The sequence below is a fragment of the Aquila chrysaetos genome, chromosome Z (assembly GCF_900496995.4).
Source record: "Aquila chrysaetos chrysaetos chromosome Z, bAquChr1.4, whole genome shotgun sequence".
Classification (NCBI taxonomy): Eukaryota; Metazoa; Chordata; class Aves; order Accipitriformes; family Accipitridae; genus Aquila; species Aquila chrysaetos.
Genome location: NC_044030.1, coordinates 3,338,762 through 3,363,392, shown reverse-complemented (window position 1 = coordinate 3,363,392; position 24,631 = coordinate 3,338,762). Strand labels below are relative to the sequence as shown.

The following is a 24,631-nucleotide window of genomic DNA, read 5'->3' as shown; positions in this document are numbered from 1 at the left end:
TCAGAAGTTACTTTCGTAGGCCTATACCATTACTGCTGTCTTCATTGCTGTCCCTTGCTGACCCCAGGAAGGCAACAGGGCAAAAATAATCCCAGAAAAAAGCAGCGTGTAAGGTTACTGTATCCTCTCCTCCTACATTGTGAAACTAGACTCATATCTTATGTCATATGGGATCATTTGATTAGAAACTGGAAAAAATCTTGATTTTGATGATGCAACAAGAACATAGAAAATCAGCCATTGAAAGTGAAACCTTCCTTTTAGCACATTCCACAAATACTGAAAAAGGTGTAAGGATATTTATTTATTTTCTCTACAAAAAAATGTCACTCCCCCCCTAAAGAACGAGTGCTGGATTTTTGGGCTGCCGTTTGAAATGCATCCGCTATGTGATATGACACAGATAATCCTAAGCGGACATAAAGCACATCTGCTTTGGAGCCAAGAGTAATATAACAGTGTCAACAGAGATGCAGAGCCAGGGAGCGCAGTGATGAGGGGAAAATCTCCCAAGCTTGGGCTCAGCACTGCTTGCTCTGCTATGCTGCTGTTGACCCGGCTCCTCCGTATCACTGCTCAGGTGATGACTCTAGGTACCCTCTTCCTTAGTGGCCTTTGGATTGGTCATTCAGTTGGGTCATGTTTTGTTTTGTGTTAAAACTTCACTTTCATATGTATGATTAAGGTTTACTAAATAACAGGTGCTTTGTTAAGTGCTTTGTTGCACAAAGTCTGTTAAAGTCTAACAGGTTGGACTGTAACTATCAAAACAGCCATACCACAAATACTGCACTTAATAACATCTGCAAAATATAATAGTCATGTCTATACCATATATTAATGATTTATTGACCCTTTAGAAACTATGCATAAATAGAATCTTGGAACAGATTCTGCCCGTTATCTCAGAATTAATAGTAATAAATGATACACCTGTAATACACCTGCTAAGACTCCATTTGCCAAGCATAAAAATGCCTTGCATGGGTGACGTTCTTATATAGGCCATCGTATTACCAACCATTTAATGTTTTTTTGACTAGCAACTTGTCTTCCTTTTATACTTATACTGGATTTTATTATAGCATTTTCTTTGCATACTAAAGCTGAAGTGGTGTATTTGTGACACTCATATGTGAGATGAAATCATAATCTCTAATTCCTTTTCTGTTGCTTTCAGCAAAGTTTGGAAAGATTGCTACTACCGGTACTTTTTTTCATTTTCCTGCTAGATTCCTTTCAAATTAAGAAATTCAGTTTAGCCTCCATTCATTCCATTTCTGCAGTAAAGGTAACATATAACTAAAGTATGACACAAAGTAAATGCATTTTGTTGCCTTAATTCACATTGGTAAGTATGATCTTCATTGTATGTTTATACTTTCTAATGGAGGGAAAAAGTCATATTATCATCTTTGCCACAAATTTTATATCTAGTAATGTAATTTTACATCTAATTTTACATCTAGCGTTACATCTAGTAATTCATTACACATGAAGCTTAACCTAAGGCTGTGAGTGCAGTTACAAATAACTGAATCTATATGCTTTGAGTAGTTCTATGTGAATTCAGAGGTAGGTCCATGTGGAGCAGAGTTATCTAACGCCTAAGATGGAAGTTAATCTGTATCTTAAAATTTGCCTTGCTGACTCTGTTCAGAGAACAATTGTGCCTGTGCGTAGTTATCTATATTAAACTACATTTGTAGGTATATAGTTCTACATATATAGTTATGGGTAAACACAAATGAATATATATTTCTGTTACCCAGAAAATATTTATTATATCTTAGACAACACAGAAACTACCCTAACAAAACCCTCATGGGCTGTTTGTAGCTTTGAAAGACTTCTAAGGAAAAGCATGGAGTGACAGTGAGGCAGGGGGTAGGTATGCGGAGACGAAAAGCTACGGTTTTCCACTGAGAGCACTTGGAGAAACTGGCTTGGCCAGTTTTAGGACTGTCATTATATTACATTAAGCTGCAGTTTTCTGAGTGAGCCTGCGGCAAGAACCACCATCCGGGTGGTGGTGGTGGTGGAGACACGGTGCCTGACGTAGGAGCAGAGAAAGCAGAAGCATGCTCAGGTTGTTACCATTCCCACCATCCTTGCTGGAGTGGGATGGTGAACATCACCCTACTGACTTCTATATTAATTAAATTATATGAATTATTATAAATATTAATTAGGTGAAACGGCACTACCACACCAGGCTATGAGATGTCCAGTACTTGCCTATGTGGCCGGATTTTATAGGCTTAACATAAAATGCCTTCAAAATCTACCTGCCTGGCAAGGTTTCCCTGTCTCACTTGAGAATTTCCTACTAGTTCCCTCAGGAGATTTCTTTTACCTCTCATCGGGCTTTTCATTACTTGCTTATCAGCCCATCTTTTCTGCTAACTTCTGCGAGGAGCCAAAACGCTGTTACAAACACCTGAACGTGAGCAGTCTGGAGGTGGAAGCCTAATTAGGTCAGCGTTCCCGATCTGGTCTGACCTGTAAGTACCTCCAGGTTGGTGGAGCTCACGTCCACACGCTGGCCTTGCTCTGCAGGCAGAGCCGGTGCTGCCTGCGATTGTGCAGGCAGGGAGGGACAAGGCTGGAGGTCTTTCTCCCAGCACTGACTGGAGGAGGGATAATGGCAGAACTGGTAGCTGCTCTGCTGCAACTGGGAATGGGAAAGTGCAAAGGAAGAAAAGTCAAAAAGCACCAGAGTAAAAAAAAAAAAAAAAAAAAAAAAAATAGTGAAGAGCTTCTTCCAGTCATGCACTCTCTTCTTGACCCACCATGCAGCTCTGGAGTTGGCAGCTGCCTGTGTTTGCTTTACATTGGACTCCACTGTGCAGCCAAGACAGCTCTGTCAAACACTTTGGGTGGTTTTGCAATGAGAAAACATGATACTGCAGAGCCAGCAGTTACTGCCGTCTGAGGGTGCTGGAAAAGAATAGACAGCGATCTGCAGCCCTCACACAAAGAGGAAGACCTCAAAAGGACATATGTTCCTTGCTAAGTAATAGGAAAAAACTAAGCTAAAATAAAACCCGAAACAACAGCTGAGAAGCTTATTGCTTTGAAAAATATGTGAAAGTCCATCCTTCAACAGCCCCTATGACTTTTTCCTCTTCAGAAATGCTCCATAGATAGCAGGAATGGGTCACAGAGCAGGTCATATCCAAATTCTTCTGTTTAGTGCTGCAAACATATCTTGGGTCACTTATGGTGTTAATCCATCAGAGAGAATTTCCAAGAGGGAAGGTAACTTCTTGTTTTCCAAGTACAAGAAGAACCAACGGTTTGATATGTGTTTCATGACTTACACTATCTGTTGCTGACAATGGGTAGAGCTGCATTCCTGCAAAGTTCATTAAATATACCAAGGCATGGAAATCAGATGTTCCTATTGCTTAGTTTTGAAATACATATGTGTATATGTATATATCTCCTTTGGTATTACATTGGTCTGCATTGACATACAGTTTAGGCTTTTATAAGCAGAATCATAGTGAAATAACTAAATACTACAAGGCCATTACTATCCCAAGCATTGTTCTTGTCTCAGAAGTACAGAGTGGTCCCTGTTTAGAGTAGCCAATGGAATTGCCTCAATGTTCTTTTCATTCCCTTTCTATTTTCCCTTTTTTTTTTGTTCACAGCTTAGTAGTGGTATTTCTGTCTCAGTCTATTTAGAAAGCCCTGATATAAATTTTTGTGCCAATTTTTTTTCCCATTAAAAACCAAAAAGTTGTAACCCACAAATACAAATTCTAGGAAGCTTTAGAGCTACCATTGCTAAAAAAAACCTGAAAACAAAAGTTTCTAATACAAGACTGACATCATATCCATATTTAATTTGAGTTTGTTTTTAATTTTACTTTGAGTAACACTCCCTATGAAAAGAGGTCTCATTAACTCTTGAGGTACTTTTTATTAATCTGCAGCTTTCTCTCTTTACACAGACTGGCAGCAAGGATGAGGGGAGGAAAATAAGCTCATTATCTCAAGTCAGGAAGTGAATGATTTCAATGACAGAGCCAAATATATTATTATACCTCCACCTACTCTTGTTCACCTACTTGTCAGATATGGAAGGACGTCTAGTCCTTGTCCTCATTTTTGCCCACGTTTCCCCTTTTTTGAGGAGCATCCCTACCCAAAACAGTGTTAAATTCCTGCTTTATAAATAAGACTTGCCTTCTGCTGTCTCTGAAGCTGTGGAAAGGCGGTAAATATCTACAGTAATTTTCATTAAAAGCAAGGGGAGTAGGGAGTGTAAACTGCTGACAGGTTCCTATGAATATTATTTAATAGCAAAGCCTACTAAACAAGACCTCTACTTCTGAGACAATCAGAGCTCTCTGGCAAAAATAGCTCCTTCTTATAGTAACTTACACATCTGTTATTCTGGACATAAAAAGCATAAAAGGTCATTGTAAGGTACTTGCTGGTGTCAGTTTTAACTAAGGGGAGGTTGAAGATGATGATACTTTATTTATTTGGTTCCTTACAGCACTCTAACTGGCTGCAGCATCCCCAAAAGGTTTTCCCAGTAGTCAGAGAACACTGAAGTATACAAACACCTTATTCCCACCAGTCTTGCCCTAAAACACCCAAGCAGCAGGTATGGAAAATAATTATATTGGTAATCCACAACCCTTGGGTTCCCTCCAAGGCACAGTTTTTTGAAGGTTTCTTGCATTTATGGCTTCTGAAGTTTCACCAGTCAGTTAGAGTTTTATTCTTTTATGGCACTGCAGCAAAATGCTACTAAATAAATGGTCTATCCAATTTCTCAGTCAGATATCACAGAGTAACAAGAGATAAAGAGATAACAGTAGGCATGAGAGAGATTATGACACTGAAAAAATCAATTAAAGGGAAAAAATGTTGTTATAGCAATAACTCCTAGCCTTTACTTAAGTCTTCATTTTGAGATTTACTGTAATAGCAAGTAAAAGTTCAGCAATAAACACAAAATTAGATTCTCTCTTTTGACTATTCCTGTCTGTCAATGCTGACCTTCAATTCCCTGTTTCTTGTAACTCTGTGTATTTGTCGTTAATATACATAAGTAGCAATTACTGCTTCAACAAAAAATAATAATAAAAAGAATACTTTAATGTGCTGCAGGAATAGAACTTTCTTTGACTTTTTATGTGGGCAAGATTGGCCTGTATTCAGAGATGCTAGTTTGTATGGTCCCTGAATGTAGTTTCTTCAACTGCTAGCTTCCCTCTTGAGTATTGCTTTCCTATGCTAGCTTTCAGCTTGCTTTCGGATATAACTAGAGAATTACCTGCTTTAACACTGTTAGTCAGGGAATTTCTTGACCTAGGGGCAGAGGTGACAAAGGCTTTTCCATCTGCCATTTCTTGTCTGTTTGAGAAAGAAATGAAAACAGTAGTAGGCTTAGATTGTAAGGTGTGAGCTGAAATGTAGGGTTATGAACGTTTACCTTGGAAAGCAAGTATGACAGTAAATGTTTGCAAAATTTTGTAAAGTATCTGTGCAAATTCATGACCTCTGATATTTCTAGGGCTTTACAGTCAATGCAGTTGAAAAATATGTGAGGAACAATATAGCTTTTGGTCTTTCATCTTTTTCTTTTTTTGGTGTAAGTTTCATCAGTGGACAAATAGTCTGCTTTTCATTGGTATGTGATCTGGCTGCTTTCTGCTACCAGAATGGTCCTCCACAAAGGACAAAGCACAGGAAGAACCTAATGCAAAGAGGACCTCAAGGGATGCTGTCCCTGATTTCTGTAGCCTGTGCAGGAAAGAAAAATAAAAAAGGCAGAGGGGAAAAAAGCCATGGGCCAAGAAACGGGGCAGAGATGGAGAACAATGGGATGCTAGTCTGCTTTGTCTCCTCTTGGCTATTCTTAGCCTCCTGCAGCCACATGTGGTTGGTGTGATTTACTGAATCTCACAGAGCTCTGTAACAAGGGACTCCAGCCAGAACTGTGGAGACGAATTGCAAGCTTCTTCTGCATGCTGACTCTCCCATGTTTGCCCTCCATGGATCAGACCTATCCCACTGTTTGTACCTGTGGTCTTTGCCTCAGTGTTTGTTTCTTCCTCAACTAAGCTGAAACACAAAAATAGGGCTTTCTTGATATTTCTAGGATAGCTACATTGGAAGCAAGTAACAGAATCTTATTCTAGCCCAATCTGCACACCTGGCAAGTTTGGCAAGGCATCTGTATTTTCAGTGCATCTTCAAGCTGAACACCTCTCTTTTAAAATTTGAATATGTCCTTTTAAAACAAACAACAATAAAAAAAACCCCAAATCTTCTCTACCACTTGCAGGGCTGAAATCAGAGGTACAAATGGCTGTTGTGTGGGAGTAGCTGCAAGTGTGCTGAGAGCTATGCAAAATATTTATAGTGACTCCTGAGTATCCAAGCAAATCTGCTTTTTAAAGATTTGCCAAAATTTGTGAACCTTTCAGGTAAGTCTGAGCCAAGTTTAGACTAAACCTGAGCTGAATGCAGTTTGCCAGAAAGGGATTTATGGCTTTGGCTTTGGGTAGAAACTGCAAGATTCAGCATGGTCTTGGCATAGCTGTCTCTGCATAAAGAGAAACTTGGCAGTTTAGACTAAGTTTCAGGTGTTACGTTAATATTAGGAAAATATATTCATAATGCTGAAAGCCCAGTATTTTCGTCATTATTACAGAGTATACCCATAACCTGTTTATGTGTGGAATTATAACTTTACAAAAAAAGAAAGCACTCAAAATAACTCTATCTTAGTGCAAACCTGTAAATACATTCTTATTTTAATGATAAATGTGTGAATGATTACTTTTCTTCCTTCCATTTTTTATGGTGGCTTCTGTGCATGTATGTGTATGTGTACGTGGTGGCAGTTGGTTGGTTCAACAAGTAGTCTTATGACGTTGCCTACCAAGATGGTATGATTTTTGCAGTCCTCAGTTACATTTATCATTGTCTTTTGCTTTTCATGTGAATTTTTAGAAATTCAGCTGTAACTGACACAAATCTTTTCCTACAGAGCAAAATGGAAAGTAAATACCTCAGGAAGCAAAGTGTGAATAAGCGGTATTTGTTCCCAATAGAAACTGTGATAAGAGAAATTATATGATTGGTAACAATTATAATAGCTTCATCAAAACTGTTGCTTAATGGCAAATAAACACTCAAACCCTTGATGATATACAGTGGGTCCAAAGTTGACTTAGTAAGTGTAATCAGCAGTTGGCAGGGTTGCACTTCTAAGGACATGGCTTTTACAACAGTCACTCTGCTAAGAAAAAGAGTTAGATTTAAACAGAAGGATCTGATTTACATTTCAAAGGTTAATATTTCTGGAGAGCTATGAGTGGGAGATGTTATGTGATGGCTTAGGATGTAGTATCATGTGACTAAGATGATACTTCTGTCATGATGATACCAATAAAAGATCTTCAAGCTGTTCTGAAAGAATAACGTGGTTGAAGAAGATACAGAAAAATAAAATGTACATTAAAGTCTGCTTTTGGTATCTAGACATGCACAAAAATGCTGTGCCTGCAATTTATCGTAATTGTCTCTGAAAACAAGGAAACTTGCAGAAGGAAATAGAGAATTATGTATGTTTTATGTGTGTCACTTGGTTAGCATTATTAATGCTATTATGCCTATGAATATTCATTTCCATGGCTAATTTTCTTCCACAGATGATTAGGAAAGACAACAATATCAAATACATATCATGCATTGTACAATGGCCCTGATTATAATTTCCTGAATATGATTCCTTTAACATTGTGAGTCATTTTTTGCTACGTAGATACTAGCTTCTTGAACATGGCGAAACATGCAAATTATCTGGATTAATCAGACCAGTAATTTTCCCAAAAGCAGTAGGCACTTGTTATGTAAATCAGTGTTAATCCACAGCAGGCTTTGACTGGCCAGTGATGGAAAACTACGTGAGAAAAGAGAAGTCCGCAGCATAAGAACTTCCAGTAAATTAGTGAAATCCCCAGGGATGTTCACAAGAAGTCAGCTAAGGCGTTAAGGTGTACAAGCGTTAGGCAACACGCTGCCACAAGCAGTGGCAGCAGCACCCGTGGCCATCGACAACTGCCCAGGAAGGGCAGGCTGGCCGTTAAAATGACAAGCAAAGGATTTTCTAGGACTGGTTGCCAAGAGTAAATTAGCGTAGTCCAGACAGAGAATAAGATTAAATCTCACCCTGATAAGATTAAAAAAACTAAAGTGAAACTAACCAAAGCATAAACCAGCATGCGGAAATTCCTCTACAGTGACTACAGACAGCTAGTCTCAAAAGCTGATCTGAGTAAAGACAACTCTTCTGTTGGCAGAGACACCTGTTTGTGTGATTTCTTGGGTTTTTCACCACCTGGCACAAAAAACTTTAAAAATAATAGTGATGTTGTAGCCACAGTGATCTAAGGATCAGAATGATCCAGTTCTGGACACAGAGGTCTTTTTGTCGTCTAACGCAAGATACCATCTTTCTTCACAAGTCTTGATTTCACTTAAAACAGTCTCTTTTGAAAAAAACGACTTTTAGTGATAGTCACATGATTAGTGATATAGTCACATGATGATAGTTATCAAATAAATTTTTGCAAATTAAAATAGGAACTCAAAGAGTGCCTCTGTAGAGTGCACTGAATTTTTGTTAGTGCTGATACATACCCTGAAACAGGTCGAGGAACTGCTCAAATGGAGTGTTCAAATGACTTTTCTTTACCAAAAGTCCAGCAAAGATACTTTAGTTTTATAAATAGAAAAACCATTCGTCTAAAATGGATGACATTATTGGAACCCACTTCTCCTTGGAAAAAACAGTTTCTGCAATTTCAGGGTAGGGTATCTCAGGCATGGATGAAAATACTTGTGTGAGAAGTATGATGCATATTAGGTTTTGTGTTGGTTTTTGTTTGTTTGTTTGTTTGTTTTCTTTAATCTGATGCCTTGGTGTGTTTGTGTTTATTAGAGCAATAAAAGTCCTTTATCTTACAAGACCAATTTAAAATTATGTGATACAGTAGGCATCTTGGTTTTCTTTCAGTGTGTAAAAAGCTGATGATGAAGAGGTTTGTTGATGGCCTACAGTCTGTTGCACCCTTTCTCATTACTATTAGCAGAGTTATCTCAATTTCCAAATTTAGACATACCATAGTGTCAGCACAGTGAGTTGGAACATGCAAAATTAGAGGATAAAGAGACAGATTGACTACGAATGCCAAATGTGCAATGAAGGCTTTCTGTGGATCAGTCCTTCAGGTTTGAATGTGATCTTATGAAGTGTAAAATGTATTCTGTCCTTTTACTGACAGTGGTGGAAGTCTGTCCTTAATTTACTAGCTTCCTGCAGCTGTCACTCCACAGAATAAATAAAGCAAGCTGTTGTATATGAGAACCCCCCTCCCACCCATGCATGCACAAAACACTCCCACAAATTATAAAATATACCAGGAAAAACCTCCCTTCTTCTCCTATAGAGAACTTTCCACAGTCTCACTGGGCAACTTGTTCCAGTGCTTAATTACCCTCACATTGAATATGTTTTCCTTATGTCCAGTTGGAACCTTCTTTGTTTCAACTTAGGACCACATTTTAACCGCATTTTTAACAGAGATGTCATTGCATGTGTTACTAATATCCATACCCAGACCTATCTTCTTTCGATCCCTTTGGAGTGTGTGGGTTTCTTCACTGAACGTCCTGCAGGTCTGGTAGACCTGACAACAGAACTTGACTGTTCTGTGCATTTCACATTTGGTCCAACTGGCAAGGAAAACGTCTGTGTGTCTCTGAAAAAGTAAAGTGGTGCCAACTTGGCCAAAGTTGTTTATATGATCAATGCAGTGAAACATATATTACAATGCCAACAGCTTTATTTTCATAGTAGTTTAAGACTATTTTTACAGTATTAGAAGTTGAAGTGAAAAAGAATATAATGAGTGTCAAAAGTGTGATGAAGGACAATTCAATTCTCAAACCAGTGCTTTTGAAAAAAAACCACTGAGACTGTGAAAGCTGTGGTTGCACTGACACAACCAGGTGTCTGCATCCTGCCTGTGCTCTTTCAGAGTGAACACCTTGGTAGCTGCTGGTGCTAAAATAAAGCGCGGATGAATACGACTTGATCCATGGCATCTTCATGTGTATGATTGTTGGAACCTGGTGTCGTCTGGGCAGGACCATTTGCCTTGTTTTGATTTCCCAAAATTCAGTTGCAGTGGTTTCTAATAGAGATGCAGGGTAGTGAGAATAAGACCACAACCCCCTTTTGATACTTCAAATAAAAACACAGCGATGCCACATAGGAACTCACCTCTACAGAGTGTATCTTCTTGAGACTTTATATTTGGATAGGAATATGGGTCCAAGAAGGTTCCATCCTTTTTCCAGCGAAGCAAGAAATGTTCTACCCAGCAGCACAGTTCCTGTGTAATCGTATAACCCACTGAGGAGTGTTGGGTTTTGTTAGGTATAAGCTTCTGTTTGTAAGGCATTGCCATAATATTTTGCAAGAGTGGGAGAAGTAAAAATCACAATTTTTATTTGTTAGCTAACTCAGCCTGTGACTCCTCCTGTCCTCAGACAGTCAAATAACCTCCCGGAGTCCATGTGCTCTTTATGGAAGGACCCAGAGGAGCTGTCTCATCACCCGTCTGCATCACTATGTGGGAGTTCTCTCAGTTGCACATACTGAAGTTCCTTCTCAGCCTCTAGAAAAGGGGGTCTGCAGCCGGAGTGCCACATGAGGCGATGCATCTCAGGGATGATGGCTCCTGCTGCCCAGGACAAGGGTCTGCATCTCTGAATGACAGTGAGGGGCAGAAGTGGTGGCAGCAGGGAGGAGTGGCAGCAAGGATGCTTTGGGTGTCAAAACGCCTTTCTGTGGTTCTGGCAGAACAATAGTTCCTCAGAAATAGCACTGTCCGAAACACACAGAGAGTTACATCGGGACACCAGGCCAAGTTAAGGAGATAATTGTGGCACTTTATTCCGTTTATTTGTTTTAGAAGACAGTGTCCACGCTTGGGGCTGTGCAGCAGAGGGACATAGCATGGGTCTGGCATACCAACGCCTTATGTCCCTGCAATTCCGAAAGACATGGCTGTGCAGCATTTTCAGCTAATGGGTTTTCTTCAAAAGTACAAAACCACTTGAAATGTGTGTGCAGCTTTTGTGGCTAAGTCCTCGGAGACTGAAATGCCAGAGGCTGCTCTGAATTCAGTGTCATCACTGTTATCTGTTCTTCTTGGGTTTTTTATCCTTTTCATATCCATTAAACAACTTAAATTAAAAGAAATCCATTTGCTGGTCCCATTATGCTTGACCTACATCAGAGTCCTTGGATTTGTTTATAGAATGAAAGGACATTTTTGTTCCTTTCTAGTGCCTCTGAAGTGCAACATGTGTTTACATAAGTTTTTGGGAATGTATTTACTTACAGGTATGAGAAAGAGATTTCCTCTCAGTAAATTGCTCTGGGTCCTCATGACAAAAACCTATAATCTGGAAAAGTGGGCAAATGTTTCCTCAAAATAGTTGTTTTTAACACTTTTATTTGCTGGTTTGCTGTTAAAAAAATGCAAACACTGAGCTGTATGGCTTTATAGCAGCTGTATGAGGGTATTTGCAGTGTTTGACCAGCTAGGATTGAAATCCCATTGAATCCCATTAATTTCTGTTATGTGTCACTTTGGACCAGACTGTTTTGCCATATAGTTTTGGCATTAGAATTTATGAATTTGTGGATCATGAAGTGCTGCTGCCTGTTTTATAGGGATGGAAATGAACATATATCTTGGGTATTTGCAGTCTCCATGTATTTTCAAAATTCCTTCCATTAGGTATTTCTGAACATAATTAGATGAAACTCCTTACTATTTATAATCCCAGTTATTACTTTCATGCCAATGGTAACCTTTCCAATAAATTGTTCTGTTTAGTACAATTGGTTTCAGGGGTCTAGAAGACAATGTGAAATACAAAAACCAATGCAAATGTAATTGTATTGCAGCAATCAGGAACAATCCAGAAGTCTTCTGTCTATGCTCTTCTGGTTAACCTGTTCTTTAGTAATCATTGAACTGGTTGATTTATCAATTGAAATGGATTGTTTTCCCTCATTATTAGTGCAACTTAAGAATTAGAGAAAGTCAGATTTCATATTCAGAAGTTCAATCACTGGATTTCTTTGAAAACAAAAGACGTGGTTATAATACTTTTCTTGGCTAAGTCTAAAGGTCAAAATTAGCAAGTTTTAAAGCAGAATTGCAGAGGCATACAGCAGAGCCTTTGTAGTAATCACAAATGAAAGACAGTACTGAATCAGTGGATAACACAGAGAATCTAATTTATAGTTACAACTCAGTATCTGTGACGGCAGCAGTGCAGTTTGCATGAGATTGAAATTGGGGCAAGAATGCAAAGAGACAGCAGGTCAGTAAGGAAATAAAGAACTGTGGCTAGGGGCCAGCAGCCAAATCCTATTGTAAGGGTGGCCCTTAACCACATTTTCACTATTATGGCAACTGTGAAACTTGATTTGGTTTTGTTGTTGTTGGGATCTTGGCTTTGCTTTGCAGTTTCGTGGGTTCAACCAAATAATCATTTTCAATTACTCTTTTGGGTTGGGTTTTGGTTTTTTGTTTTTTTTTTTTTTTTGTATGTGTGTGTGTTTAGCAGGAGGCCTCAAGATATGAACTTACTTTTAAATTTCAGATCTCTGATGGGCAGTGACGCCGTCCCTTATTTTCCATAGAAACTGGCTGCAGCCCTTTGAGGCATGGACTGCTGGTGTAAGGGAACGCATCTGCTACAGCATATAGGACCTTGCCATGACTACGTTCAAGCTCTGATCTAAGCTCCCTGCATTTCACCCACTGATGTTCTTCTCTCTCTGTTTCAGGGTCTTTATGTCTTTGTGGTATATTTTATCCTGCACAATCAACTTTGCTGTCCTGTGAAAGCAAGTTATACTGTAGACATGAATGGGCATACGACTCCAGGATCGGCTTTTTTCACACATGGCAGTGGCCTGCCAGCTGCAGGTGGAGAGATCAGCAAGTCTACTCAGAACCTCATCAGTGCTATGGAAGAGGTAACAGTGCTCTATAGTCATTACCTTGTGTATTGGAAATGTACCTGGAGATTTAAGTGGCAGTACTGAAGTGTAATGCACAGGAATGAGATGCTAATTATTATAGGTTGGCTTTGGGGAAGGGAGGATTTTTTTTTTTTTCTTACCATAAAATGTTATCTTTAGCCATGGTGATATTCTTGGAACTTACAATTCCCTGGTAACATCCCATCTAGAGAATTTCCCCTTTTCTAGTTGAGTCTTCAGTTTGTTATAGAGGCTGGTTAAAGTGTTGTCAAAAGTAGGTCATGAGAAATCAAAACATCAAGTTAATTCTTTCAGCTTTCTATAGGTCTTAGATAAGTTTTAAGTCTTTAATTTTCCAAAGTCATGCTGTGCAAAATTTCTGGAAATTTTAATAGACTAGAATAAAATTAAAATGAAATAAAAATAAAATTAGAATAGAATAGAATAGAATAGAATAGAATAGAATAGAATAGAATAGAATTTTTGAGGGACATGCTTTTCAATCTCTTTTTTGCTGGAACTGGAATGCTGCTAGTATCACTTTTAACTACCTGTAGTAAACCAAGATGACTTTTGCTGCTATGTACATGTGCATGTTGATAGAGCTAGTTGAAAATTTTTCAGCTAAACAGTTTTTCCAGGAAAAATTTAATGGAATTGAAATTTTTTGAGGGAACACCAGTTCTAGTAATTATTTTTGTGGAAAGCAAGCTGCTCACTTGGCAGCTGTTTTTCTCATTTCTTTACCTGCTTGACTGTAGCTTTGTCTGGATTTTGAAGCTCCTCAGGTGCCTCCTGGCAGACCACTGTATTTATTCAACTTCTCAGTGTCTCACTCAAGGTGGTCCCTGACTCCCCAGTGCAGTGGACAGCATAGCTTTTCAGCTCTACATGGCAAGCTTTTATGTTCCTGAGCTCCTAAACAGTGGATGAGCAATAAACCAAGAAAAAATATTTTAATTGTACTAAAATATATTTTTTTAGAGTTCAGTATTTTGGCTTTTCATCACATTTAAGGAGATAGATTTTGAAAACCACCTCTTTTCTCATGAACAGAAGATCTGATTTTTAGTGCAGCTTCACCTTAAACTGAAGCGGAAGATGAACTATAGCAAAGTTGATATCAAAAATGTAGGTCTGTATACCACCACCAGAACCTTCAAAGACTGGCAAATTACTTTAAAATATTGTATCGGTAAACATGGGAAGCAGTGGGTAGCCACTTGTAGATCATATAATGGAAAGTAATGATGATTAGTGGAGAAGGTAGAAGCAGGGTCCAGCAGAGGCAGAGGCAGTGGTAAGGCAGGAGTGAGCTGGAACCTGTTGGTGCTTTAATTTAAAGATCTCCATACCAGGGGCCAATGTTCAGAAATAGCAATTTTTTTCAACTTTTTGAGATAGCTTGGACAGGCATAATAAAGAAAAGGTTAAATGACTTGTAATTGAGTTACATATATATAAATATTTATTATTAAAAAAAAAAAAAAAAAAAAAAAGGCTAGCTGGTTCACTACAGAAGTGACAGAATATCTGGTTCCAAAATCTCTTGGTCTTGAGTTCGGCTCTAGTCATAGTTTCCTGTTTCTATACTATAGTTTTGATGATTACTGCATTTCTATGTCTTTTTAAACTTTGCAGGTGCCTGCAGACTGGGAGAGGGCATCCTTGCAGCCTGCTAGTCAAGCTAGTGCTGCCTTTAAGCAGAGTCCACAAAATGGCAATGTTTTCCACCCTTCTGGAGGATTTAGTACCAGCTCGTTGGTTGCTGATGAGGAATCACAGGAGTTTGATGACCTAATATTTGCTTTAAAGACTGGTGAGTGACTCTTCTCCTTGTTCCTCAGAGTTTGTTATGTTGTTCTTCACCTTAACAGTGTCACCATTCCAAGAGATCCAGTTAATGAGATCCATTAATATGATTGCCAGTGAAAATCTGAAGAAGAATTGTTTGCCTTGGACTGGTATTCCAAGAAAAATATTGTGTAGACTATCTAAAATAACAGAGCAGGAGTCTGCAAAAATATTTTTTGAGTCATGATATTAAGCAGACTTACAGAAAGTAGCAGCAGATTGGAGGCTCTGACATTTTTTCACAAGTGCTTAAATGGCTAACTTGCTGCCTCTAGACATGAGCTGTCTTGTCTTCTTCTCCTTTCTTTTTCAAATTGATATATGGAGTAAATAAAATGCCTATATTTATTTTATACATACATATATATCTGTGAGAAACAGCATAGCTTCATAAATATTGATTCTCCCAATAATTGTAAGACAAAACGTTTGCATAAAACACATTCAGACCTGAAAAACGGTGTACACTGGAAAGATAAACTAAATGGACTTCTGCCCAAACACAAGAGCCAGCTATGATGGGTTCACCATGCTGCTGGAGGACAGAAGCAGGAGAGGTCGCTCTAGGTGACCACACTCAAACTACACCTGCTAAACGAAACAGCTGTAATCAGATTCCTCTCAACAGCCTTAGAGTTCAAATCTCCAAAATCCCAGGCTTTGCCCTCAGTTATGTATTGCTTTTCTGCCTTCTCACCCACTCCACCAATGAAACTTCAGGTTATTCAAATGATGATATAAATAGATAGCCAGACGTGACCACTGGCGGAAGAAATGAAGTGAAACCTCATTCAAAGATAGGTCAACATGGGAATGTCTGATAAGACAACCACAAGTCAAAGGAGCTCCACCTGATAAGACCTGGCAGATGCTAACCCAAGCCCACCTCCTTTAGGCACCAGGGGGAATACAAATGGACAAGCTTGGTAGTAGGAGATCACCTGCACAGTCTTTGGGGATACCATCAAGCCTCACAAGAGACAACAGCGAGGTACTGGTGACATTAGCAGGTTAAGTGCTTTGGCACTGGTAATTTCATGGGTTTGCTCCCTTCAGTGACACCAAGGAAAACAGTCAAAATGGTTAGAAGACTGGGAATGCTGCTGCTGAATGGGTAGTTTTGTTCAGTATATTCATAATACTTTATCTCCTAAGCCAATTTCCATTGCAGAAAACTCCTCTAATTATGAAGGTAATTGGATGATTAATAACTGGCCTAGTGCTAAGAAAAACAAAATTTTATGAAGAATGTCACAAAATTTGTATTGTACCTATTAATTTTCCTGGACATTTTGCAGTCTACTTCTACTTTGTTATGCAGTTAAAGATTTTGGGCAAGACTTTCAAATCTAGGTACATAAGCTTACAGTTACAAACCTTTTTTTTAAGTACCTAAAGAGGTAGTTTTTACTTTTTTACTCCTTCCTGAATATTTTGAAGGAAACCAGATAATTCATAGATAGTTAATAAGATCTGAAGCCATTCACATCTAACACTCCCACCATGGCACAGTGTTTACTGCTTAAGCAGCTCAATTGACATCAGTTAGCCTATTTTCTGCATTAAACTCCATGCACTGTGGAAGACTGAGTCTTAAATCATGAAGAACAATCTAGGCAACAGCAGTAGTTAAAACTCATGGTTAATATAATTCACCACAACTTTAGCATTTAATGATTTTTTAATAAATCTTCAAGCTGCATCCTTAGTTAATTTGCTTTCAGTGCTTCTAAAGGAAGTAAGTCTAGAATCAGCTTTTGATTATTTTGGTTAAATTTTATTATTGTCTTCTTTATTAATAATTTATTATCATTTGTTCTTATGGCGCTTTCATATTAATGTGATTTGCAGCAGAGACCTCAGGCCACAGCTGGAGAGAAATATTTTTGTTTGCATTACTGATTCAAGTAATACCTGACCATTTTACCCCAATGCTTATTCATGTGCCCAAACTGTGTCCACAGCAACATTACAGGGGCAAAAAAAGGTGGTTTCTAAGCCAAACCAGTTGTCCCACTTGTTTCCAGTCCCACACACAACATTTGAACAAGCCAAACTGAAGAGGCAGTGTTGTGGTTAGAGTAGCTTTAACCACCAAAGTAAATGTTTATCAGCTATTGCCTTAGATACAAGCTGTAGCTTCAATGTGTACTTTTAACCAAAAAAAAGTGAGCTTTTCTGTAACTAAAAATCGTATCTGTTTTACTACTTTCATCCAGATCTGCTCTTCAGTCCAGTTCAGTCCATGGCCAAGGAGTCAAGGTGCTCCCAGTAGCATGAGGGAGGGAGGTGCGTGGAAGCAATAAAAAGGGAGATGAGGTCGTGGAAAGTGGGATTTCTTCTCTGTTTGGCAGTATAGGCTTATGCTGCTAAAGTATTCACTGAGCTGTGTTCTGACAGGAATTTCATGATACAGTTAAGTCAGCAGGCACGGAAAGGAGCCCGTCTCCTGGTCCCCCCTGGCAGCACATTTCTTCTTCCTCTCTTGCATCGTTGTTCGTACTCGCATGAAACTGCAATAACTCAGGTTACAGCCTTCTCCTCTCCCTCTTCCTCTCCTTCCTCTCCCTCTCTCCTTGCCACTCCACATCAGCTTGGTGCCCTTTGAGCACCAGTCCCAGCTCCAAGGAAGCAGTGGTCATCAGCAAATGGAAGACCAGAACTTCTCTAAATAGGCTAAAACGTATGGGCAGCTGAGATGCCTTTTTGCTGCCTTGCTCCAGTCTGGCATTTGCTGTAAGTAGTGCTTCTCAAACCTTTTTAGACCAGGCTTTGTTTCAGTAGGCTGAGAATTCCTCAAGCAGACAAGACCCTGGGAGAGCAGGGAAGAGGTGCTTTGCATCAGATTAGCCGTTTTTATCACTCCTAAACTGGGAAGTGCGGCTTTTGGGTATAGAGGAAGAATAGAAGTGCTTGCTCTGCTATTGCTTGAGCTTCACCTCTGATAAGCAGAAACAGAAACCTCCATTATCTGTCGTTCCCTAAAACTGTCAATCTATAACCAAACTCAGCCTTAGCTGTGCTAAAATACTAGCTCCCACTCTGAAGGGTGGCTGAGGATCAGCACTGATTAGCAGAGGCATATGCAAAAATGTCTTTATGCCTCTTTGCACTTCATCTGTCCTTTCTGCTTATGTAGTTTGGAGCTGTCTGAAGGTTACTTTAATTTATGCCCACTGTCTGCAGCCACAAGGTTTAATCTGGCAGCCAGGATCAGTGAGAATGAGAGCATAATCACAGCAAAGCTAAAATCTCATTCCTGTCCTCCCACCCCACCCTTGCACTGCAGCTGGCCACTCTCAGCAGTACAAATGAAGGGTGACTGATGTAGGTTAAAAAAATCAAACAAACCCCCACTGCACAACTTTATTCTTTAACTTGCAACGGTTTAGTAATTTGCAGTTTGCAGTGCAGCTCCACAAATAGATGCATTGCCACACTTGGCCTTATTGCTAAAGAAATGTGTTGTAGAACTGTGCACTTAGCCCTTGGTTCCGTAATCATTAAAGCTGGGCTTAATTACAGATTAACCTGAAATACAGACTGGATCAGATGAAGGCACACAACTGCATTTCTAGCAAATGAGGTGGACAACAGTGTACCGTTTCTTAGCCAGCTTTTATGCTAGCTTTATGCAAGCTTTGCATCACATGGACATAGAATTTTTTGTTTGGCGCAAGAAATGCAAAAGCTGGACTTCTTATATCATAAAGCCATGGCCTCTGAATGCCTTATCAATTAGTTCCTCCTTACCATCAAGTATGTTCATGTCCATACAGGAATATATAGTTAGGATTCACTACGCTCACTCTATCACCACATTTCTTATACTGTGGGAATCTTTTGGAAGGCCAGCCAGCTCCAAGGCAGTTTATGTGAAGGAAATTATAGAACAATTATGGTAGGAAAAAATAATTTAGGGGCATGTCCTGCCTATTGATATGTGCTAAAACCCTTTTTTTTTTTTTTAATGTTTATGAATTTGGCTTAAATTATTTATTTTATTATATTTCATTTATGGCTTTTATAATGAATCAAAGGCTTAGCTTCTACTGAGAAGGACAATTATTTACTAATTAGTTCTTGTAATTGCACTAATTAACTTTAAATGTGCTGTTATTTTGGGCTAGATATCATTTTTCCTCTGATTTCTTGTGCAAGGTTTATATTGATAGACAATTTATTAAGACCATTGCCTTCCAGATTGTCACAGTCATGTTACTGTCATTGAGGCTAAAGCCCAATATCGCAGAATTCCCTAAGGACTTCTACTCTGGTTAGGTCTGGGGAGTTAAAAAGGGAGCCAGCAGAATAAAAGTAGATGGAATTTGTCCCAAAGCAGCAAGCTGTCCATCAGCTTTGCTCTAAAGCATTAATACCATAAACGCACAATAGCTTTACTGATGTCTGAGCTTCCATCCACATTCCCACCTCCTACAAATGCTCTTGTCCTCCCCCTTCTGTGATGCACAAAACTGAACCAATTCATTCCTTTGGGTCAGATGTGAATGCAAAACACAGGAACACCTTCGAGAAAGGCCCAAACTCCTCCAATGCTCACTGGTGACCCACCCCTGCAGGAAGTTGTTTGCAAAGATATTTATATGTTAGAGCGGAGAATACCAGCCTAGCACATGGTACTTTTCAAATATATATTGGACAGTATCAATGGAGGCTATTGCTACATCCACATCTCAGTGTACCTTTGGTCTTAATAGACGCATATGTCATAAATCCTAAATAAATATTCTATATAGAGAATACTTGGAAAGATCTACAATGTAAGTTAAAAACCTCCCAGAAATGCAGCTGTTACAGTAATGATGCTATGTAAACCAACTCATAATTTTCAATCTAATACTGCTAGCGTTCCAAAATCAGCATTTTTTAAACCTTGGTGTTACCACTGTAGGTGCCTGGTTTAAGAATTAAGAATCTCATGTTGGGCATTCTGAAGAAGAGGAAACATTTAAAATTTCAAATTCTGAAAGGTGTTCAGTGCAATCTCCTGGGCACTGTCTGTCACAGGGTAGATTAATTGTATGCAGTGGCAAAGTGCCAGATTCGTGGCCTGCCTTATCAACCTATGTCATTTCTGTTTTGAAGGACTCACTTCACAGCAAAAAAGGAAGGAAGGGTAGCCAGTTTGCATATTAATTCAACTTCTCATTTGTGATGGCTCACGAATATGTTACCTGTTGGCTGTTGAAAGTGACTGCATAATATCCAGGAAGCATTTTTAGTGCAATCTGAACTTTATTGGTAGAATTCTGAGTGTCTGTTGGTGTCACTTCTATAAAGACAAAACCCTGAAAGAAAAATTAAAGTTGGTTCGTGTAGCTTATTAATTTCTGTCTAATACATGTTCGACATACAATAAAAATTATGATTGATGCAGAAAACAAGGTGGAAGTGCTTACAAAATAAAAAGTTTCTCCAGAGATATGAGTACAGTAATTACTAAACAAACTCTGTCTCCCTCAAAATGTTGGAGTGATCTGAGGAAGCAGGTGATAACAGCGGGTGTTCAAGGGCACGTGGGAAGGGCCTGACGAAATCCCTCAGCCAGTAGATGTCACTGGAGGGATCTCGCTGGGTTTGCGGGAAACTGGGCTCTGACTTTTCAGTTTCTAGCTAGTCCTTTGATAGAAGAAGAAAGGCCTCATTTTCCTGCATCTTTTTCTTAAAATAGTTTATTCACAAATTGGGGAAAAGTAATAGTCCCCGTTGCGTACCTACAATCCAACTCTAGCATCTCTAGGGGAGCACAAGCTTTTGGGGAGTTTAAATTCTGCTCAAATCTGAGAACGCCCCAGACCTATGAACTCTGTGAAACTCCACCATGTAAACAGCCCTACCGTTCCCGTTCCCAGTCTGCCGACTGTTTGGTAAGCTGGTATCGTGGTTATGTTTCAGCTCTCATTCCTAAAAAGGATCAGCTCTTGCATAGTTTGTCTTTGCATCAGCAACAGAACAAGGCCCTTGTAAACCCTGAGTAGCCTACTTCAGTCTCTGGTTTACCAAGTTCCTGATAAGAACCTCTGTAACAAAAACCCCTCTTCTTACTTTGCACAAAGCACGCACAAAGCATGCACACATATGACATTTAAGAATATACATAGTGTAACATCATATTAGACTGGTATCCAATCTTTTTATAGTGACCAGCACAAGATTCTTTAAGAAAACCCATACTGAGTAATTGCAGTATAGCCACCAGTAAGACAAATATCTTTCTAACCCCAACAGTCAGTGTTCATCTTAAAATCTCAACCCGGGATGGTCATATTTATATAACATGATTTTAAATGTGTTCAATAATGCATTTTTTCCCTTTTTGAAATTTGTCCCCTCTTCAGCCTAAAAAAATTTTTGAGTGAATTCCAATGTCAATGATACTACATAAGAAGTATTGTTTTGTTCCTCCATTCAAAGTATTTTATTTACTTCAAGGTTATTACTTTGTTCTTCCATCAACAAACAGTAAGTACAGCAGTCTGATTTATCTTCTGTATTACACTCATGTTTCCTTTCTAAAACAGTTTTAGAGAAGATAAGGAAAAAAACCCCCAAATAACTTGCTTATGCAGTTGCTGTTTTTCCCAGAACTGTCAAGCAGCTTTTAGTTATCAGGACCATGATTCAATGAAAAGGTTAAATATGCATATAAATTTAAGTCAGCAAGTACAGCTTAATCATCTTCAGTACACTTATAAACAAGTATTTTAATGATTCAGAGCCTAATCTTCTTGTCTTTAATATTTGATCTCTGTATGTTGATGGATTTTTGCTCTTGTCATACTCTGACAGTAATTGCTGGTCTCTCAAGAGCTTGGGTCATACAGACCCAAGAACAGGACTCATCTAGTAGATGTCAATGAATGGACATTGACTCTGCAATCCAAACACCAAATCCAGGTGTAAGAAGGATCACAGTGCAGAAATACCTACTTTTCACCTGGATGCAGTAGGGCTGGGTTCACACAGCACTGTACCTGAGTTTGGCCCCTACCAGGACTTCTTCCAGACCTCTGCAGGAAAGCCTACCTAGTCCTGCAGGTTCTTCTGCTGAGGTTCTCTGAACCAAGCTCCATATTCAAGATTGCAGCCTGACTTCCTACTGCAAAGGGGCATCCCACTGCTGCCCCCTTTTCCTTACTTGTTTTCTGCTTGGGGGGTGGTAGAAGGAAGGGTGCTATGGAAAAACTTTGTAAAAGTGGAACAATAGGAGGCACAGGAAATGATGAGGTAACTCCAAAAAAGTAAATGACCCTTATCTTGTCTTTTACTGAACAAGCCAAAGCCTGGAACATCAGCTGAGGCAGAAATAAGAGATGCACTGCACAACTGATAGCAACTCCTGAAAATATTTTTTAGTATGAAAATGCCAATTACTGCCTCTCCCAGCATACCCTGTTCGGGGCTTTTTGAGCCAAATGTCATTCCTTTGCAACTCCCTTGAACTGCATGAAGTTACAGATCTACTTCTGCCCAAAATGAGTAACTTCCCTAGTTATTTGTAAGTCACATTGCTGTAAGACCATGCCTGAAATTAATTTGCCTTGAAGTCACCATGCCTAATTACACTGATGTGCAGTTCTCAACAAATTCAAAGCCTAGATGGCCTAAACCCTAACAAGACCCATGTATTTTTTAGGATTCGCTCTACAACTCAAAGAGAGCAGCTGAAAAATGCAGTAAAGTTCATAGTTACAGCTGATATTCTGTGAAAAAGTGGTGTGAAAAAATACACATTTCCTAAAATTAGTGCAGGATTATGTATCTTCACACTAATCAACTCACACACACACCCCCAAAAAACCAATGTCCCCCCAAAAACAACAAAGAGGCAACAAGCTAGTAGAACTCCTGTGACAAAAGGATGGAGAAAGTGGCCTCCTGAGGTCTCTTCCATACATGTTTTGGAAGTTTCCATGGGCCAAAGTCTAGTATTCTCTCACAGTTGAAGAAAAACACAATACACCAGATTGTGCCAAATGTGGGTTTAAAGAATATTTAGTCAGCGTCTTTTCTCATGCTGAAATTACAAACCTATTAAAAGAGCTGGAATTATAGTTTAACAGGGAAATTGTATCATTAAAAATCAATTCTTCGTGAAGAAGTCCTTGGAAATACCAGACTGTAACAGCCAGACCATGAACCCAGCCTAAACCAGGCCTTGATTTATGCTCTCGTGATTTCAAGGCAACCTCTGAATAGCTATTGTACCATTTTCTGAGACATATAAAGTAACTGACAGCGGAATTATGAAAAAGCGTATCTGGATGGTACAGAACTACATCAGATAACGTTATAATCTGTGGATTCAGAATTGTAGAGAAGGAAGAAGAAACTTGCCACATCATTGTGGGGTAGGGAAGTACTTCAATAATCAGAATAAAGCAGAGCAGGACATGATACCACCATTTCTGTGCTGGGATTTCATTCTCACTGATTCTTTTGCTTGTTTGTTTTGCTGTTTCAGGTGCAGGTCTCAGCGTCAGCGATAATGAATCTTGTCATGGCAGCCAGGATGGTGGCAGCATGGCTAACTCCCAGATCGTAGAGCTTAGAAGAATACCCATAGCAGACACTCACCTCTAACTCCATGGCTTGCTTGTTTTGGGGTTTTTTTTGTTTGTTTTTGTTTTGTTTTTTTTTTTTAATTCAAGCCTCAGTATTTTTATATTTGTACTTCCTTTTGCACTAAAACACTATATGAAACTGTGTAGTAGAATGCTGTGAGCTTTCCTGAATGTTTAACATGGAATGTTTGCTTGGGGTTTTGTATATCAGAAAATAAACTGTAAATTTTTTACAGTGGCTGACCATCAATAGATACCATGGCAATCGGCCTAGATTTGTATCTTGTAGCTAGATTACATATTTCACAAACTGTAGCTTTTTTAATTAACCTGTATGTGTAATGCTGATTAATAAAAACAATAGAGTCCATTTGATAAAAACAAGTCTGTTTATTCTGCTCGCTGCTTAAGGAGCTGGAAGATGATGCAGATACCCTATTGCACAGGATAGCCTTTTAATTACACAGTTGTTCTGAGTTTCCTAAGCTGCCCTCTTCTCACTGGTTTTTGAGTACCAAAATCTGTGAACTTTAAAAATTCAAATAAAGTCACAGTCTTGAGCCAGAGAGCTTGAAATTTAAATTGTGACATGGTAAAATATGCAATGATCTGAAACAAACAGAGGGAAGGGGAGATGAAGGACAAGAGTGAAACCACTGGCAGCTGCATGCTGTTGACTGCGTTACCTTGCTGGTTTCATAATGTTAAACTCTCACTCTCCTCACAGTCAGAAATAAGGGGGAATTCCAAAGAGCTGAATTTTCTGTTAGTCTCTGTAGGTGCTACACAGATATCCCTGTTCTGATTGAAGGGTTCAAGTACTGCATTACAAACAGAGTTAGATCAGTAATCTGGGGTCATAAATGAGCAAGAAAAGTTCCTCCCTTGGGAAAAAAAAATATAGAGGAAGTATTTCAGAACTGAGAGGGGGAGGCAGGCTGATCTCGTAGGAATCATTAACTCTGCTTCTGCACAGACACTGGAAGAAAAACACATTAAAGCGGGAGACCAAGGGAATTTTCCTCTGAACATTTCTGAGCATAGTATAGAAATACAGTAAATGAGAATGCAAGCCTTTCATACT

General features: G+C 39.0%; 1 protein-coding gene across 4 annotated transcripts in view; it reads left to right on the top strand.

The window, feature by feature from the left end:
* The window catches only part of ADGRV1 (adhesion G protein-coupled receptor V1), a 297,036-nt gene extending 273,119 nt beyond the window's left edge, over positions 1–23,917 (top strand). For all 4 annotated transcript variants that reach the window (XM_030004616.2, XM_030004613.2, XM_030004614.2 and 1 more), the window contains 3 exons: positions 12,911–13,102; positions 14,750–14,927; positions 23,448–23,917. In XM_030004616.2, the coding sequence (XP_029860476.1) occupies positions 12,911–13,102; positions 14,750–14,927; positions 23,448–23,566 (489 nt within the window). In that variant the 3' untranslated portion in view covers positions 23,567–23,917. The remainder of the gene's footprint in view (positions 1–12,910; positions 13,103–14,749; positions 14,928–23,447) is intronic.
* Positions 23,918–24,631: the final 714 nt, after the last annotated feature.